Source organism: Carassius gibelio, chromosome B10 (genome assembly GCF_023724105.1).
Source record: "Carassius gibelio isolate Cgi1373 ecotype wild population from Czech Republic chromosome B10, carGib1.2-hapl.c, whole genome shotgun sequence".
Classification (NCBI taxonomy): Eukaryota; Metazoa; Chordata; class Actinopteri; order Cypriniformes; family Cyprinidae; genus Carassius; species Carassius gibelio.
Genome location: NC_068405.1, coordinates 11,235,120 through 11,253,202, shown reverse-complemented (window position 1 = coordinate 11,253,202; position 18,083 = coordinate 11,235,120). Strand labels below are relative to the sequence as shown.

The following is an 18,083-nucleotide window of genomic DNA, read 5'->3' as shown; positions in this document are numbered from 1 at the left end:
GGGGGTAGAATACCTAATATAAATAATAAAAGCATACAATTATAAATAAATAGTGCATGATAACAACAGATTAAGATAAAGAAAGATAAATAATTTTTAAATCTTATGTGCCATACTTTATTTTATATTAATTGTAATAATGTTTATTGGTAATAAAATATTGAATATCTTTAATTTGTGAAATATTTTGCTATTTATATAATAATAATAATAATAATAATAATAATACAAAAATCTTATTAAAGAAGTATTGAAATAAATAGAATAACAGGTATTATAATTTCATTGTAGAAAAACCCATTATATGACACTAATCGAGTTATACAAATAAGTACTCTAACTTATATTGATAACTTTAAAATTTGGAACAAGACCATTTTTGTTACATTTCTTTAATTTTCTGCACTGTACAAAAACACTGTTTTCTATGTTGTAAATAAATATTAATCAAAATTTCAAATTTAATTAAATGTGCTTCTTGCTGTGTTTTTTTTTTCTAATTAGTTATCAAATCAACTAGACATTTCTGACTGAAAATCCTTTCTATGCAATTATTTGTCTGTTTTTATAAGGGACCCCCGGTCATGATGGGTAATCAGAAGGTCCTGATTATTTGGGTGTGGATGTTGCTGTTGGCGTCGTTGTATCCTTGGGCCAACTGCAGGCGTGGAGGAGGTTTTGGTGGCAGGGGTAAGGGAGTGGGTGTGCCAGCCAAAGCGCCTCCTTCCCAGAGCAAAGGCAGACAGGGCCTGAAGCTGGCCGGTGCTGCAGCCGCGGGGGCTCTCGGTGGAGCGGTCATCGGCTATGGGCTGGGCTCTCTGGGCAGACCGAGATATGGCTACGGCTACGATGGCTCCTCAGAGGATGACAGGCGCTATTACCCTGATGGACAGGGATACTACAATCGCTCGGATTGGCGATATTACAGGAACACAGGCAGCACAGAACATGTGACCAGTGTCCTCATAATACTCGGAACAGTCACACACATCTTTATTTGGGGATGAGTTACAGGGTTTGAGGCAATTCTTGTCACAGAAAGATAAGCTGGTCATTTTAATCGATAGAGTGTTTTGATGAAGAGGAAACTACCATACACATATATTTAATTTGTGAGGTAGATAAAAAGAGATATTAGACCACACATACACTACAAGTAAAAAGTTAAAAGTAATTAAAAATATATATATATATTATATATATATATATAAACTGCTCAAAGAAATAAATGGAACACTTGTGGGTTACATTGTGTTGTTAAGTGTTCCCTTTATTTTTTTTCAGCAGCATTTATTTTACATTCATTATTAATAATAATAATTATTTCCCCTTTGCTTTAATGGTCAATTACCCTAAAGAGATCATGTGTGAACAGGAGCTTTTCAAAAATACTGGTAAATTAATTCCGTCAATTTACTAGTAAAGGAAGTCATAACATTAGCAGTAAATTGCCAAAATGGTATTGCGTGTGAACCATAGACTTTATAAAAACATGGACGTATTGTCCGTGACGTCACCCGTAGGTTTTAAAGAGCGTTTCTGAAGCTCAAAGTTGGCAGAGCCAGCCGTCACCATCTTGGCAGCGCGACACGCCCAGATAATCAAAAATAGGAAAAGAGGCGGGAGCTGTTTGCTGAAGCCACGCCCACCTAACTCGACAGAGGTGACAGCAGCGGCAATCCACCTGTCACTCATGTGGCCACGCCCTTAATTATCCAGAAATTCAAGGCTTAATATAGTTTAAATGGACACCACTACTAATTTTACATTATTGTTAGGGGTTGCTTTAGGGTCGAGGTTGGTGTAGACGTTAATAAAACCATCTAATAAGTAGAACATTTAATTTCATTATTAGATTCTGGTCGGAGCTGTATCCCTTCTAGCCACAACTATAGTTTGGTTTGAATTATAATGCAACGTCTCTGGGCCAAAAGCGCTGCATGAATGTGAACATTTGACAGAAAAATGAAAATATCAACAAAAAGACTGACCACGTTGACCCTTCCATGTTTACAAACACAACACCAGAAGGGGCAGCTGCTGAGAAGTCATTTCTGGTTAATGATCTCACAGAACTTGATCAGAAACAGATGTGTGAATGACGCTTTACCAGAAAAAAAGATGTAACATCATTGCCTGTGTGGACATTTTTGTAGCTATGTACTGTACAGTCGTTCCATTTTTTACAGCAGTTGACTGGCCTCACTGTGTGAAAGGGGCTAGTGATGTATGTCATATTTGCAGTTTACCTTTATATTATGCCTGGTTGAAGGTAATGTAAATTGGAAGATTGCTTTGATTTGGTATCAATTTTACTATTTAACATATATTCAAATGTTTTAGCCAAATGTGATGAATGTTAAATTATATTGAATTCATCCTGTGTTGCTAATGGCAGACAATTCTGCAATTATATGTCACTGTGGATTTTAATTAAGGATTGTATTTATTTTAGTCAAATGTGATTGAATCAATCTGAAACAGATTTAATTTTAAGGGCTAATATTTGCAATCTTTCATACACCTATAATTATTTGATGCAAACTCTTTTAGCTGAAATGTTGTTGGATGGACAAAAAATGTCCAAAAGTGCTTTTGCTGTCTCTTTCATTCCGGTGATGTCATTTAAAACTCTTCTGTTGGTTTCAGGGTTTGTTGTGTATTTCGGCAGGCATTTTAAAACCTGTCACTGTTTGCTCCTTGTACGGTTTGTAAATGAATAAATAATTGACTTATTCCTGTCCACTTTGTTTGCTGAACCTCCGATTGCTTCCTCCAGATCATGATGTTCTGTCTCTGAAAGACCTGGTCTCGTAGCAACGTGCCGCACGCCTCAGTGTTCTCTGTGATGTTACCATGGCAATGGGCTTCATTTTGCTAGCTTTTAAACAGACCAGCAAATGTTTGGTCTATAAAATATTGAAAATATATATTGTTTTCCTGTAGAATTCAATGTGCACCACACATATCTCAAGGGAAAGAACATTAAGAGAAAACTACTGAGAGATATGAAGATATGAATAAATAATCAATATAAATTCATTTATCAGCTAATAAAAAAATATATGTGTTGTTGTTGTTGTTGTTTTGATGATTTTGTAAATATAAATGGTTACTATAATGAAATATATCCATGATATAACATTTCTATAAATTAATCAGTGAACATTTTATTCTAATCATTTCGTTTCTATTTCCCATAAATAATTACTACTACAAATAATAATATTAATAATAAGTTTAGTATTGTATACAATTATTTATAACAAAATGTCCAGTATACATTGTATTTGCCTTGTACTCTATGTTTAAACAGCCAATTAGAATTTTATTTATTTATTTATTTTTTTGAGCAGATAAGCAATCAGTTAATACAATTTTAAAATGTAACTTCACCTTTTAGATTCCTAGTGGAAAGGAAGGGCAGTTGATCATTCACAGAGAGTTTGACTGACAGGCAGTTTGCCCAATCATGCCATTTTTGTCTGACAAACAAACCAGACAGAATAGTAGATTAACATTGGTGGACTTAACTTGAAAAATTGTGCATATATATTATATATATATTATACATATGTATAAATTATATATATATATATATATATATATATATATATATATATATATATATATATATATATATATATATATAATTTTATGGGTTGACAGCATTACCACTTATTAGCATAAAGAAAGTAGTTATCAACAGAAGCACTCCAGAGACACAGTGTCCATTTGTGGTTGTTGGAATCGATTGCTTATATGACTGAGCCTGGGATGGTTGCTTTGATTTTCAGTTGGGTCCTCCTTTGTTATTTCTGTTTTTAGAATAAGTGCCTTGACGTGCATACATATAGTGGTTATATAAATGTTCCTCCTGAGGGCTCCTGAATTGAAAGTTGGGGCATTCCTGCCACTAACCCAATGCCTGCAGCTTGCATTGCCTTTTTTGCGAAGCCTTTGGATTAAGCGGAGGGATGCTTTTTACTGTATTGGAGAAAGGGGAGCCACCCATTCCAAACCCGCCGCCTCCAAAGCAGCCTCCATAGTGTGGACTGAGGATCTTATTTTCCAGTTGGGATATGCTCCTCCAATGGAAGGGTGTCCTCCCGGGTATCCTCCCGGCTGTCCTGCGGTTCTTACTGGGAAAGATCCACCTGCTGGATACACCCCCAGGGCTGTACCCACTTCCACCTAATTGTGTAGCACTGCCATCAGAACCAAAACAAACAATGCAAGTTTGCATAACTGCCCCATTTTGGTCCTAACAATTGAGACACACGGAGTTAGTTTAAACTTGATATGCACACAATTCAGAGAAATAAGCTTACTGAAATGCAAAGGCAATTTTAGGCATTACATGAGCCTAATGAATACTTTACACAAGAGAGAAAGAATGAACATTATAAATACTTGTGGAAGTGATTGCTGGAAAACAGATGCATGTTAGGCATTTATTAAAGATCTAAAAGATCCATCATATTGTTTGGAATTAATTATAATTGAACACTAATGGAGGAACTAATAGTTCCACAGCACTAATGGAGGAACCATTAGTACTTTAGAAAATTCACAGAGATGAAACACAAGAGAGAAATGGACAGGAAAGCCTCCCTGTCAAGTAAGATGGCCCTTCAGCTCTTTCAACTTATCCATTTGGTGTCCATAACAATTTAGGTGATTGTAACCCCCTCAAAAATGGTCTTGAAATGAAAGATACTATAAAAGCCTAAAGTAAGCATTCTCATTATATTATCTATAATGTTGTACTGCTTCAAACATAAGCACTGAGAACAAAATCAACAACAGATACTGTACATAAATCATCTTGAACAAATAATTATTGCTGCTGTTAAATGTTTGCAACATTTAAATATTTAATATCAATGTTGCATCATGTGATATCAGTAATTTCATGTTTGGAGGTTAGACCTTCTGTTATAAACATTTTTATTTGAGCAGTTCATTTTAACATTAAGAATTTGTCATTTTTAATCAAATTAAAGGTCATTTAAATGGTCCTGCAGTATGACCATTTTTAGCTATGTTTTAGCTCAGTAGTAGAGCATTGCGTCAGCAGTGCAAAAGGTTGTAGGTTCGATTCCCAGGGAACACACATACTGTTAAAAAGCCTGAATGCACTGTAAGTCACTTTGAATAAAAGCATCTGCTAAATGCATAAATGTAAATGAAAGTTACATGACAAATTACTAACATTTCTAACAAACTATTTTATTGTTCATATGTTTTTAAATCCTTTTTGAAGGTAAGTATTTAGATTGGGAAATATGTCATATGTACACATAAATCTGGGTTTACCAAAATAACATTTTAATACTTTAAATCAAATAAGTATTTTCAGTATAAATGACCTTTAATATTATGTTCAAATTTGTTGTATTCAATTCAAATGTCACATTACATGTTTTCATACATCCAGATGTTTAGTAATATGAAAGCATTTACCTTACCATAAAGAGGTTGCTGTCGAAAAACGTGTCTCTTCAGAAGCTCAATAGAAATCTTGTTGACTCCAGTCAAGAGACAGATGTTGGTCTGGGGTGTAGCTTTGTCTAATCTTTTTCTCTGCTGCCTTACAGACAGCCCAGGCTGGTGTGCATGAGCATGACTATACATCCAGATGAAATATAATCTGTATAGACTCTTTGTCTACAATAGTTTAAACATTTTATTTACACATAAACCTTCATCTTCAGGCTACAAGTTACACTTACAGAGGAATTACGGCTAAGCAGATTTTAAACATATTTACAAAAATACATATACTCCAGACAAAAAAAAATATTCTATAAAATAACCCCAATGCCCATATATGTATATATGTACATGTATTATGTATTATGTGTGTATGCGTGTGTGTATATATATATATATATATATACTTTTTTCTTAGTTTGAATTCATTTTAAAAACTAAATTTAACTTTAATGTTGTCACATCAAATGGAATAATTTGTCATGATAGGATCAGTTTTGGGGGGAAAATAAAGAAAAATATATAATAAAATTGTGACTTGCCCATATGACAACTAGCCCCATACAAACACACACACACACACACACACACACACACACACATATGCATACAGGACATACATACATACACTACTGTTTAAAAGTTTGGGGTTGGTAATAATGTTTTTAAAAGTAGTCTCTAACCAACATTTATTCAAAAAATAAAGTAAAAATTATAATAGTGTGAAATATCATTGCAAAATAAAATTAACATTTTATGTCTTCGCTGTCACTTTTGATAAATTTCATGCAGAAAAAAAATTTAATTCTATAATTTTCCAAACTTTTCAAAAAGAAGTGTACATATATATAATGTACATATATAATGTTTATAAAGACATTGGGCTTTAGAGTATTTCTTAAGTTTGTCAGGAAAAGCTTAGATTATGGAAGAACTTTGAACGGCGAGCTGCATGCCGGTTTTCTGGCTCACTGCTTCGTCTCCTGTTTCCCTCTTTTTCTCTACGTCTGCGAGCGAGGTCTTCTTCTAACACCTGAACATAAACATACAACGGCCGTCAAGTTTTTTTCCCAATTAAAAAGGCTTTAAACCTCTTAGCTTTACTATTCCCTCCGATACCTCTTTTCTACATGCAAGCTTATCTCTCCATTCGTTGAGCTCCAGAGTGTGTTCGTCCTCCAGAGCTTTGATCTTTTTCTTCTCCATGTCCACAAGAATTTGGAGCTTCTCATTCTGAAATCCAAACACACAGACACTGAGAACCACATTCCCTGAAGGATGAAAACACCTCAAGGCTGTTCCCAGGCTGACGCTGATGTACCTGAAGCTGCTGTAGTTCAGCTGCGCTGGCATCACATTGTTCCTGCACCACTTTCAGTTGGTTCTCATGACTCTCTTGTAGACTCTGCCTCTCTTGCTTCTGTCTTGCCTCCTCCTCTGATAAGAACTGAGAGGGAAAACCAGTTTTATTAAGTATAGGTTGAATTTGCTACATGTTGTTTTGTTTCTTCTGAATCCAAACCTGCGTGAGACGTTGTCGCTGCTCAGGTCCACTCAGACCTTGCTTTCTGAGCTCATTCTTGAACTGATTCAAACAGGACTTTGCTTCAGCTTTTTGGGCCTTCTGGAAGGAGACTCTCTCTTGGGCCTGCAATGACTTCTGCTCCTCCAGTAGAGCTTGCTGGAACCGAGACGCTCTCTCCTTATCCTACCATATGAGAGAACAGAACCACAGACTGGTCAGGATAAGGTACAGAAGAAAGAAGAAGAAGATAATGCTTTTGGAGGGTGCTGTATAATTGACCTTGTTGTGTCTCTTGGTCAGCTGCTGTCTTTGAAGGGAGTACTGCTCCTTCACCTGCTGTTTGAATAAATGGTACTTCTCCTGTAGGTGGCGCTGTTCTAACTCCCAAATCACTGCCTCGCGAGCTTGAGAAGGAAGGACACAGTATGTTTAGAATCACATACTACCAAACCTTCTTCTGTATACAGAATGTGTACAATGCACACTATTTATTTACTGTTACAGTGCGCTGTACGTGCAACTTTACTGTACACATAAAATACCAGAATGACGTATGGAGGACATTTTACCACATCAAAAATAATGAATTCATTTTAAATGTATTTAATAAAAGTCATTTCAAACAATTTCTCAAACTAATTTTTTAAAAATGAATATATATATATATATATATATATATATATATATATATATATATATATATATATATATATATATATATATCTCTATATATAGATATATATATATATATATATATATATATATATATATATACATACAGTATATAATTTTACTTAATTATTTTTATTGTAAACAACTATATATTTAATTCATGTTTAAAATGTCATTAAATGTAACATCAAAATAATAAATATATCACTTTTTAATTTGACAAGTCAGTGCATTTTACAAAATTGCATTTAAAAATGATTTAACGATTGTTATTTGTTGACACATCTTTCTTTTGTAATTACAAATGTGATTACTGATTCTTTACATTTTACAAACTGACACATTAATGCAATTTAAAATTTGTATTTCAAAAAATATCTATCGATTTATTATTTACTGTTACATTTAACCACATTTTTAGACACAGATTTGTGATACATCTAAGAACATTTAAGAAGTTTAAGAAGCTATTTCTTTACATTTTTATTTCTAATTTAATTAACTGATAACTTATTTTATTTTATGTGGGACTCTTGCTTCAGATTATTAAAATGTTCTTTACACTAAAGGATTTTTTTTTTTTTTTTAGAACTCTTCATGATAAGGTTCTTTGTGGAACCCAATAATTTTCTTGTTCGGAATTATTGTGAAAACCCAGCTTCTGGAACCTTTATATTTAAAAGTGTATTTTAAAGATTAATAAACTGCATGATTTTTGTACAAATTACATAATAAACAAGTGTATTAGCAGTGGCATATTTACCTCGCTTGAGCTGCTGAGATTTGACAGTAATCTCCCACTCCATGGAAGCCACCTTCCTCTTATGTTCCTGAACGCCCTTCTGCAGAGCTTCATTCAGCTCCTGCTGCTGCTTCTGCAGGAACCGCTGCTCCTAAAGCACAAATAGACGCACATGAGAGACTGTCTCCATGTGTTTGAGCCTAATGCAGTGCAAGTGTGGCTAAATGCAGCAGTCCGTACCTCTTTAGGGTCTGCTTTCAGTGCGCTGCTCTTGCGGCTCAGCTCTTTCTCCTGCTGGGCCTTGAGTCTGCGTGCGTCCTCCCTGAGCCGCGATGTGTGCTCAGCCTCCATCTGGCTGCTTTGGTGCTGGTACTGTTTCTCAAGTCTCTCAAGCTCCCCATCATAGTACTGCTTCTTACTCTTCAACAGGACAAACATTCATTATTTCAAGTGCTCGTACTTATGGTTATGAATATGGTTAAGAATAATCACATCATGCAGCTTATCGAGGAGACTGTGCTAATAGATTGATCACACTTACAATTCAGTATTATTGCTACAGTCTTTTGAATGAGCTTTCGTTTTTATATTTTGTTTTCATTGTAGTTTAGTTTAAGTAATTGTTTTATGTGGTTTTGTCATTTTTATTCATTTTTATACCTTAATACAATAATACAAATGCATTCAAAATAAATTTATTTTAGGTTTAATTTTAGTCATTTTTAGTCTTATGTTATTACAGTTAATTGCCAAGGCAACTTTTGTCATTTCCACTTCATACACAAACACACACACACACACACATTAAACATGTATGTGTGTATAGATTTTTTTTTTCTAATATTTATAATTAATTGTTTTAGCTTTATTTTTAGCTTTATTAACAATAACCATTTTTAAAAAGCAATAGTATTGCCCAGTAAACAATAAAAATACAAAAATAATTTTTAGTTGACATTTTTCCACTTGTGTTATGCTTACAAAATTACATAATAATTCATTAAATGATTCATATTAAATAATATAATTATTATAATCAATACAATTATTTTTAAAAGTTACAAGAAAAAGAGAAAAAAGAAGAAAAGTACATATGCAAAAATTTTCAAAAATCATATTGTTGTTGTTTTTTGTCCTCCATTCCAATCAGTATTGGGTTGTTTTGATTAAATAATAATAAAAAGAAAATTATAGCGAACTAACACAATAAGACACAATAAAAACATGATTTAAGAAAATTAATAGTTATCTGTTTTTGCAAATAAACTCTTCAAATAATAAAACAAATACTTAAGTTAATTTAGGAATTGTAAATTAATTTACAGTATGAAACATTTAGAAATATTAATTGTGAAATGTGCCTTAGAATCAGCTTTGTAAAAACGAGTTCTTGCATGTCAACGTAACATTAGTAAAGGTCATTGTATAAAGGGCATGTTATGTACTTCAGTCAAGAACCTGAATGGAAACATTTCTGTTTAATAGCACGTCTAATGTTGTTAACTGAGTCCAAAGGGCTTTTATTCTTGTGGCTTACAGTCATCTCTTGTTCTATGTGACGGAACATCTGCTCTCGCTGCTGCTGTAGCTTCTGCTCAAGCTGGGCATGTTCTCTCTGCTCTTCTCTCTGCAAGAGTTTCAACGCATGCAGTTCCTGCCGTCTGAAAACACCCAAGAAGTTATGAATTGACACGTCCACTCACCCATGTCCACTATAAAGCAGAAAGACTCATTACCTGTTGCAGCGAAGCTGTTGCTCCTTCATGTCTCCCTCACTAACCACTTTGGAAGTGGTGACACTGATCTCACGACCGTCCACCATAAATTTACGCGTCCTTTTAACGGTTCGCCTGCTTGGGTGCAATTCCTGAATTAATACAAAATGAGAACAGTTTGCACATGTTGAATTAGCCCGCTGGTTTTTAGCTAGACGTTTATTTCAGACTTACCCCTTCAATCCCAGGAGACAGTGGAGGCTCAGTAGGAGAAAGAGGTGCAATCATGTCTTCGTCTGTTTCCTTAGGTGTGGATCCATTCGATTCATGAGGTGGTATTAAGTCTAAATTCTTCAAGCCATTTGCAAGTGGCCTTTCTTGCTCATTCATTTCCTCTTGAACTACAAACATCACTTGCTTTTTCAACTTTGGTCCAGTAACATCTGTTGCATCTTCACCAAGAGGTTTTGAGTGCTCTTCTGTAACGTTCTGTTTACTATTTTCCATGTGAAGCTCTTGTTCAGAGTCTGTCCCATCTTCTTTCTTTTCAGAACAGACTTCTGTTGGACTTGCTCTGTCTTGATCACCAGGAGTACCAACGATGATCTTTTCTCCTTCAGAACTGGTCTCTTCTTGATTTTGACAGGGTATCTCTGCCACCTGTGAACCAGTGGTCATCTCATCCCGGGCTGGTATTTCTACCTCCTCGTCAGATTTTCTTGTGTTCTCGCTGTTTTCGTTTCTTGAGTCTAAATCTTCATGTTCAACATCTTCCTTGTTGGATGAATGCTCCTCTTCCTCTGTTTCTATATAAAGATCTTGGTCTTTTTCACAGCTTTCCTCTTCCTCAGACTTTTCATTGCTTGGGTTGACTTCTTCATGGCCTATCTCAGTAGTAACATGCTCTTCCTTGAGATCCTCACACTCTACCTTCATGGTAATGTCATCTTCGTTGGCGGTTATATGTTCTTCCTTCACTTCATCGAAGTCCTTGCCATTTTCACTGATTTCTTCTTTTGTTGCATCCACCGTTCCTCCATCTGTCTCCAGTTCTCCTGGTTCTTCTACATCTTCCTTGGTTCTTCCTTCAACAGTGTCATTTTCTGATGGTTCAGTCATCTGTTGTGCTTTTTTGAGGTCAGAAACGTCTTCGGGAGCATTATTAGAAGGCATCTCTACTGTTAAGATTTTGCTTATATCTAAAGCTGGAGATGAATTGCAGGTTTTCAAAGGACAGGCCAAATCAAGGTAGACATATTTATTACGTCCCTCATTCGTTTCAGTCCTTTTTGCTAGTGGTGTTTCCAAACACAAAGCTATGATTGGTGTGCTTTGTGGATGTGCTGTTTCTTCCTTGATAATAGCAGGTGTCTGGAGGGATTTCCAAAACGTTTGGTCATTGTTTCCTGCATCGTCAGACTTCACATTTTCATTGTCGTCCTTGGTGAGATCTAGTGTTTCCTTTTCTGAGGAATCTGTTGGTAACACTGTTTGTGGTGGTGTGCTTGAAGGGTTTGAGGTCTGGGCTACCTCCTTGTCAGTATCTACTTTAGCTTCCTTGTCTTTGGTGTCAGCAGCCTCAGTTCTTGGAGCATCAACTACGTCAGATGTTCGCTCCTTCAGTTTATCAGTGCTTTCGCTTTCTTTGCCATCTGAAGGGCAAGTTTCCACAGTTTCCAAAGCTGCACTTGAAACCTCTGAGCCCTTACTTCCTTGAAGAAGTGGATTGTCACCCCAGAATCCAGACTTGCGTCGGGAGCCTCCAGTAAAAAACGAGAGGAGATTTCCTGGAACCGAAAGGCGTCTTGACTTCTTCTGAGCTTTGTCTGTGGCCTGTGAAGCCCTGCGGGTCACTTTAACCTCAACTATTGGCTCGGAGTCAGTGGGAGATTGAGGAACAGCATCTGGAACAGAGGTTTTCTGAGGGGACTCAGGCTCTGGTGGTCCTTGTTCTTCAACTGCTTGTTCTGGTTGTGGCACTGTTTGCTCCGACTCTGCAGTGATCATCTCCTTCGCAGAACATTCAAGATCTAATAAAGACTACAGAGGAAAAGATGCAGAAAAAGATATATTAATCGGTGTACTGCTGAACACATGGATTATGTTTGTTTGACAAGGCCAACAAAAGGGGATAATGACTTTTCAAATAGGTCATGCGGTATAACCAAAAGGTTAAAATCATGATTAATTGTTATTTTCTTAATTACACCACTGCTCAAAAGTTTGGGGTCAGATGTCTTTGAAAAAGGTCTAACATAGGCTGTTATTTAAAGTTAAAATAACTGTTCTCTGTTTTGATATATATTTTAAAATGTATGTTATTCTTGTGATGCAAAGCTAAATTTTCAGCATCATTCCTCCAGTATTCAGTGAAATCCTTCAGGAAGCATTCTAATTTGCTGATTTGGTGCTCAATAAAAATTTCTTATTAATATCACTAATTACTATTTTTGTGGAAAATGTATTTTCAGGATTTTTTGGATGGATAGAAAGTTCAAAATAACAGCATGTTCTTGTCATTGACCTGTGTATTTACCTCAGCCTCTATGACCTCAGTGACCTCTGCTTTGGCCTCAGCGATGAGTTCTTTAAGGGCTCGTCCATCTCGTCCTGCATAAGAGAAAGGATGGGCCATGAGCTGTTGGGCTCCCCAACGAGACTCTGGATTCTTCTGCAAGGTTCTCCGTAGAAAATCTTGGAAATGCGATGACCTGACAGTGAGAAAAAAAACAAACAAAAAAACAAGATAAAGCATAAGCCGAAACCCCAGAAGATCTAGAGAGGGGATGAGGAAGCGGTGACCCACCATTGGCGTGGATTGGAGAGTGTGGGTGGTGGAGATTTGGTGATCTTCAGCAAGACCCTCATGGGGTTGAGAGAATGATGAGGAGGCTCCATCTCAGCGGCCTCGATTAAAGTGATGCCCAGTGACCAGATGTCAGCTTTAGTCGTGTAGGGATTGTCCTTTGACGTTTCACACATTATCACCTCAGGTGCCATCCTTAAAATACAAAATATTATGATCTAATGTTCTTTGGCTAGAGGGCTGTATTAAGTAAAGCAATCACTATAAGAGTAATTTAATTGTTTCTTTTTATGAGGTTCAATAGGTATAGTTCACCCAAAATGATCATTCTGTCTCATGTTGATCTGTACAAGTTTTTTCTTGTATGAAAAAACATAAAAGTAAGTGAGTAAACAATGACAGCAAGAGCATTTGACCCAGTGTATGAGAGTCTCACCAGTATGGAGTTCCAATGAAAGTTGATCGTTTTTGGAGGGTATTGTCATTTTTCGCAGACACACCAAAGTCAGCTGTATGAAAGAGAATATAAACTGATAAAGCACAGACTGTATTTAGACCAAACATGTGAGAGAACAGTATATCTGTACCTAGTTTGACTTGTCCATCCATGGTGAGCAGAATGTTGCCCGCCTTCAGGTCTCTGTGTACAATGTGATGCTGGTGCAGGTAAGACAGAGCCTGCAGAGACTGACAGCACACCTCACTGATCTGCTGCTCTGTAAGGCCACGCTCCAGTTCTGAAACACACGCAGTATGGACAAATTATCATAATGCCTTACAGATACTACCATAAATGACTGAACAGTGTCAAGTCACCTACCCAACATGATATCATCCAGAGCGCCTCCAGGACAGTACTCGATCAGGATCTAAAAAGACGAAGCATACAGAGACAATAAAAAAATTATAATAGTCAAGCTATATAGGACGGTGTCTTTATTTATGCAGACTTATAGAAAGTAAAAACCAGTGTTGGGGTTAGCGCATTACAAGTTACTTAATCAGTTTACTTTTTTCAAATAACTGGTAAAATAACTTTTACATTTACAAGAAAATTTCAACACTTTTTTCAAATAAATATGTTCCTGTGGCTCAAGTGGTAGAGCATTGTGTTAGCAGCACAAGGTTGTGGGTTCGAGTCCCATGGAACACATGTTAGGTAAGAAATGTTAGCCTGAATGCACTGTAAGTCGCTTTGGATAAAAGCGTCTGCTAAATTCATAAATTTAAATAAGTAATTCAAGTTACTTCTTACTGTCTTAAAGCTTCCAATTTAGTTTTGTATTTATGGTCCCTTTAAATAAATGAGGGGGGAAAGACTTCTGGTAAGTTTTAAATGAACATTAACTCTCAACACATAAAAGTAGGAGGGGGGGATGTTCCTTACCCACAGCCAGTCCTCAAAGAAGATGGCGTCCATCAAGGAGATGATGTTTGTGTGGCGACAGGATGCTAGGATGTCTATCTCAGTGATGTAGTCGTCCAGCTGCTCTTCACTGCGCACTTCAATCACTTTAACAGCTGCCAGGACCCCCGTCGTCTGATTCTGTGCCTTTGATCAACAGTGTAATATACTGTAACACTTGCCTTTCTAATCAAAGTGCACGAAAGTAATCAGAAGTTCTGAAAACTGGGAAGCAGAACTTAACAGCTGTACAGATGCAGGCCATGATGCAAAACTATGTACAATCTGCAAAGATACTGAAAGCTGTTCAGCTGCAAGGCGCATTTCAGTTTCAGAAAGCTTTATGCAGAAAGAGAGGTTGATATGAGCTTGAAAACACTAACAGGAAGCCATCTTTGATCTTTCACATTTTGGTTTAACAGGAAGTTGCCTAACCACAGTGTAGCACTATGCCTCCATTTTCTGTCACCTTAGAAACCTATAAATAAAAAATGTTTTCAAAAAGGTAATTGTTATATTTCTACTTATTTGTTTGCTTAAAATAAAGTTTAATGAATTGTTAAAATAAAGTGTTTTCTAGATCTATACAGTAAATATTCAAGTAGACTGAATTGAATTGGATTATCTACAAACTGCTTCATTTGTTTACACATTATGTACATACAAGAGTTCATTGTGTAATGTAATGACATCACAACAATGATCATGTTGACAGCCTAAACCACAGATTATGTATCTCATCTTCCACAAACATCCGGTCCTCCCCTGCCGTTCCCTTATGGTTACTTTTGAGAACCAAATAATAACATTCTAGGAACATTCTATGAAGATTCTTTTTGTAACCAAAGACTTTCCAGAACTTTCTGGGAACCAAAATAAAAATCTGAATCGCAGGCTACATCATTAAACCAACAGTTGGCGTTAAATGGCGTTTCTTATGAATGAATCACTGAATCGTGCACTCAACCGATTCAAAGAAACTGATTCATTTAGGCACGAAAAAAAAATCTGAGCAACAAATCAAGTGGAACACTTCTTAGACTTCGTTTGGAACAGCAGACAGAGCAAAAAAAAAAAAAAAAAACGAAATAACTGGCAATAGTGCTTCTAAAATGTGAGTTACTAAATATTAACTATTTTTTATTGATCTTTTGTGTAAAGAATCACATTTGCAGTCGTGCTGTTGTTCTGAATATCTGCGTCTGTGAATCGGCTGTGAGCATTTGCGAATAATATTGTGAACAATAGCACTATTTTCTCATCTGTGTGATATTTATATATTTATGGATAAATATTTGTTAGTTAAACCTAGATTTATTCCTAAAATAATATCAAATGGGGTCAAACAGCGTGATAAAAAACTCTTGTATTTAAATTGTGAATCGTTCTGTATTCATTCTATTAACTTTTAATCATTCTTGTCATGTTCATGAAATGTTATAAGAGGTAGACTGAGCAAGACACAGTTACTTGCAAACCGTATTTATCACTTTAGTTGACATTTCAATCTGAAGAGGGAGGGGTTTCCTTGAAATGACGAGATTAGATCAGGCTATGCCTTTTTAAAGGCCCAGACTAGTTTTATCATTCTTTAAACATTCAGTTTTTTGTTGTTGTTTTTTTTTCACTTAAAAACAGTTTGAATTAAGTGACCCCAGATAGATATATTACAAGAGTGTTCTGTTACTTTGCATTTAACAGAAAACTGAACCTCATGATTTGATCCCCTTACCTTATAGACCTTCCCAAAAGCTCCATCTCCCAGTTCTCCCATAGTCTCCCACGTCTGGTGTGGATCCACATCCCTCTTCAGGTTTTCGTAGTGCCGAACTCGCTTTTTCTCCACACCCAACCGAAAGATTCGCATCAGGAGGGAGGCCATGGCTCCCTCCCTTTAAAATTCACCCCAACTCCTTAAGAAATCCCAGTCCCTTTGAGTCAGTCGGTGGTCCTCAGATCCACTGCCCAAACTAAAAACTACACAAAGGACAACCGTCTGAATTTCTCCAAGACAAAGATGCTTTTGACTGTCACGTCGCTCCTCATGCGCACCTCAGAGCACGACAGGAAGCTGCAAATAGCAACCACATCCTTCAAAAATATGGGCCACAATAATGAGTAGGACGCGCGCCTCGTCTGTAGAGATGTACTTAGTTTGTGCCATCTATTGTAGTGTGTTTTCAGCAGCCATAGGGCCATTACTTGTGTAAGAAAGCATGATGATTTAGATAAACAGATATGAATGATTGGTTTCAGAATGAATGTATTGTGTTTTACAGAAAGGCAGATTGTTCTGTGCAGTAAGATGTACTGTATTCACATGCTCATATTCTTACCAATGGTTTCAAAACCAAACTTAAACAGCATTTTAACAGTGTTTTAGGGGATCCCCTAAAATGTACATACTGTACAATATTAGCTTAAAATCAATCACATGGAGAAAAACAAAAAAAAATCCATCTTGAGTCTTGAAACAGGTCATCAATGTGATTTTCCACTGTTTGCTCTGTTTACTGACACGAGTAGGATGATCTGAGAGATGTAGTCCTACACTTTAACCACTAGATGGTTCCACTTTCACATATTTAACCTGGGAAGTCTGACATGAATAATAGTCTGATTGATTTAATTTTTTATTAATGGAATATTTATTGAACCATTTTAGAAACTCTAGAAAAAAAGTTTTTTTTCTTTGTTCGTGTGTGTGTGTGTGTGTGTGTGTGTGTGTGTGAAATAACACCAATTTTTGTGTCATTTGTGATACATCATGCCTTTATGATGCATATAGTATAAGAAAATGGAGCTCTATTCAAGGAGGGAAAAACATCTCTGTGTTTTTTAGAGACTCAAACTGAGCAAAAATATTAAATGTGGTGCAGGTGTTATTTATATGGCCAAAAAGTATGATGAAATTCTGATGGAATATAAATGAGATCTTTATAACAGTAAAACAGACTACTTCAAATGCTTACTGTATATCAGTTGTTACTCTTTATTTCCCAATATTATGTCTTCGTAAGATGACATTTAAGTGTTTCGTTTTATGATCAAAGCTCTGTAGTTTTTAATATGAGGAGCAAAATATATAATGCAATGTAATCCATGATGATTGATATTTTTCTCTGAGATACAGATGTTGCTCAAAAGCCTAATGCATCATATTTGATTTACATTATTTATACACATATGTGGATGTTTATTAGCATGCATATTACTAGATTATTAGCCATGTATTAGTGCTAATTAAGAACATATTAATGCCTTATTCTACTTGACCTTATTCTACATCCCTAATCTTACCCAATACCTAAACCTAACAACTACCTTACTAACTATTAATAAGCAGCAAATTATGAATTTATTGAGAGAAATGTCGTAGTTAATAGTTAACAAGTGTTACCTATTCTAAAGTGTTACCTAAAATTCTTCTTACACACCTTTATGGTAATTGTTACTAGTCTGAACTAGTTACTACTAATCTACATTATGAACTTGTCTGGCCAACTAGAAGTAATCGGTTTTTATGTAACTTATGTATAAAAGTAAATAAATAAATAAATAAAATGAAGAAAAAAAAACAACTTGACTAACTTGTAAGACGTATCTAAGCAGATCATGCATATGGGAACATGCAAGATATACTGTGGTCTCAAAAAGATTTTAAGTCACTTTAAATGTATGCATTTTATTTTTCTACATAACAAAATATCTGACTAGTGGCT

At 35.7% G+C, this 18,083-nt stretch overlaps 2 protein-coding genes across 2 annotated transcripts; one reads left to right on the top strand and one right to left on the bottom strand.

The window, feature by feature from the left end:
- Nucleotides 1–587: 587 nt before the first annotated feature.
- On the top strand, nt 588–1,007 carry LOC127966096 (shadow of prion protein). The gene has a single exon (XM_052566939.1). It carries the CDS (start codon nt 588–590, stop codon nt 1,005–1,007), a length of 420 nt encoding a protein of 139 aa, XP_052422899.1.
- Nucleotides 1,008–5,928: 4,921 nt separating this feature from the next.
- On the bottom strand, nt 5,929–16,420 carry LOC127966692 (serine/threonine-protein kinase 10-like). The gene is made up of 17 exons (XM_052567868.1): nt 16,094–16,420; nt 14,344–14,508; nt 13,777–13,825; nt 13,544–13,693; nt 13,393–13,465; nt 12,957–13,151; nt 12,687–12,861; nt 10,385–12,190; nt 10,172–10,302; nt 9,973–10,096; nt 8,676–8,855; nt 8,457–8,586; nt 7,301–7,425; nt 7,019–7,204; nt 6,818–6,943; nt 6,616–6,729; nt 5,929–6,529 (listed from the first exon to the last, which is right to left on the bottom strand). Exons 1-17 carry the CDS (start codon nt 16,241–16,243, stop codon nt 6,404–6,406), a joined length of 4,005 nt encoding a protein of 1,334 aa, XP_052423828.1. The 5' UTR covers nt 16,244–16,420; the 3' UTR covers nt 5,929–6,403.
- Between the last annotated feature and the right edge of the window lie 1,663 nt (nt 16,421–18,083).

What these genes read in the sequence shown, in the direction of transcription:
- LOC127966096 (XM_052566939.1), top strand. Translation starts at nt 588, where the DNA reads ATGGGTAATCAGAAGGTCCTGATTATTTGGGTGTGGATGTTGCTGTTG.
- LOC127966692 (XM_052567868.1), bottom strand. Translation starts at nt 16,243, where the DNA reads ATGGCCTCCCTCCTGATGCGAATCTTTCGGTTGGGTGTGGAGAAAAAG. An exon ending in CTGAGGTCATAGAGGCTGAG is followed by an intron (nt 12,191 to 12,686) that starts GTAAATACACAG and finishes TTTCCTCTGTAG; the next exon opens with TCTTTATTAGATCTTGAATG. An exon ending in CAACAGCTTCGCTGCAACAG is followed by an intron (nt 10,097 to 10,171) that starts GTAATGAGTCTT and finishes GGGTGTTTTCAG; the next exon opens with ACGGCAGGAACTGCATGCGT.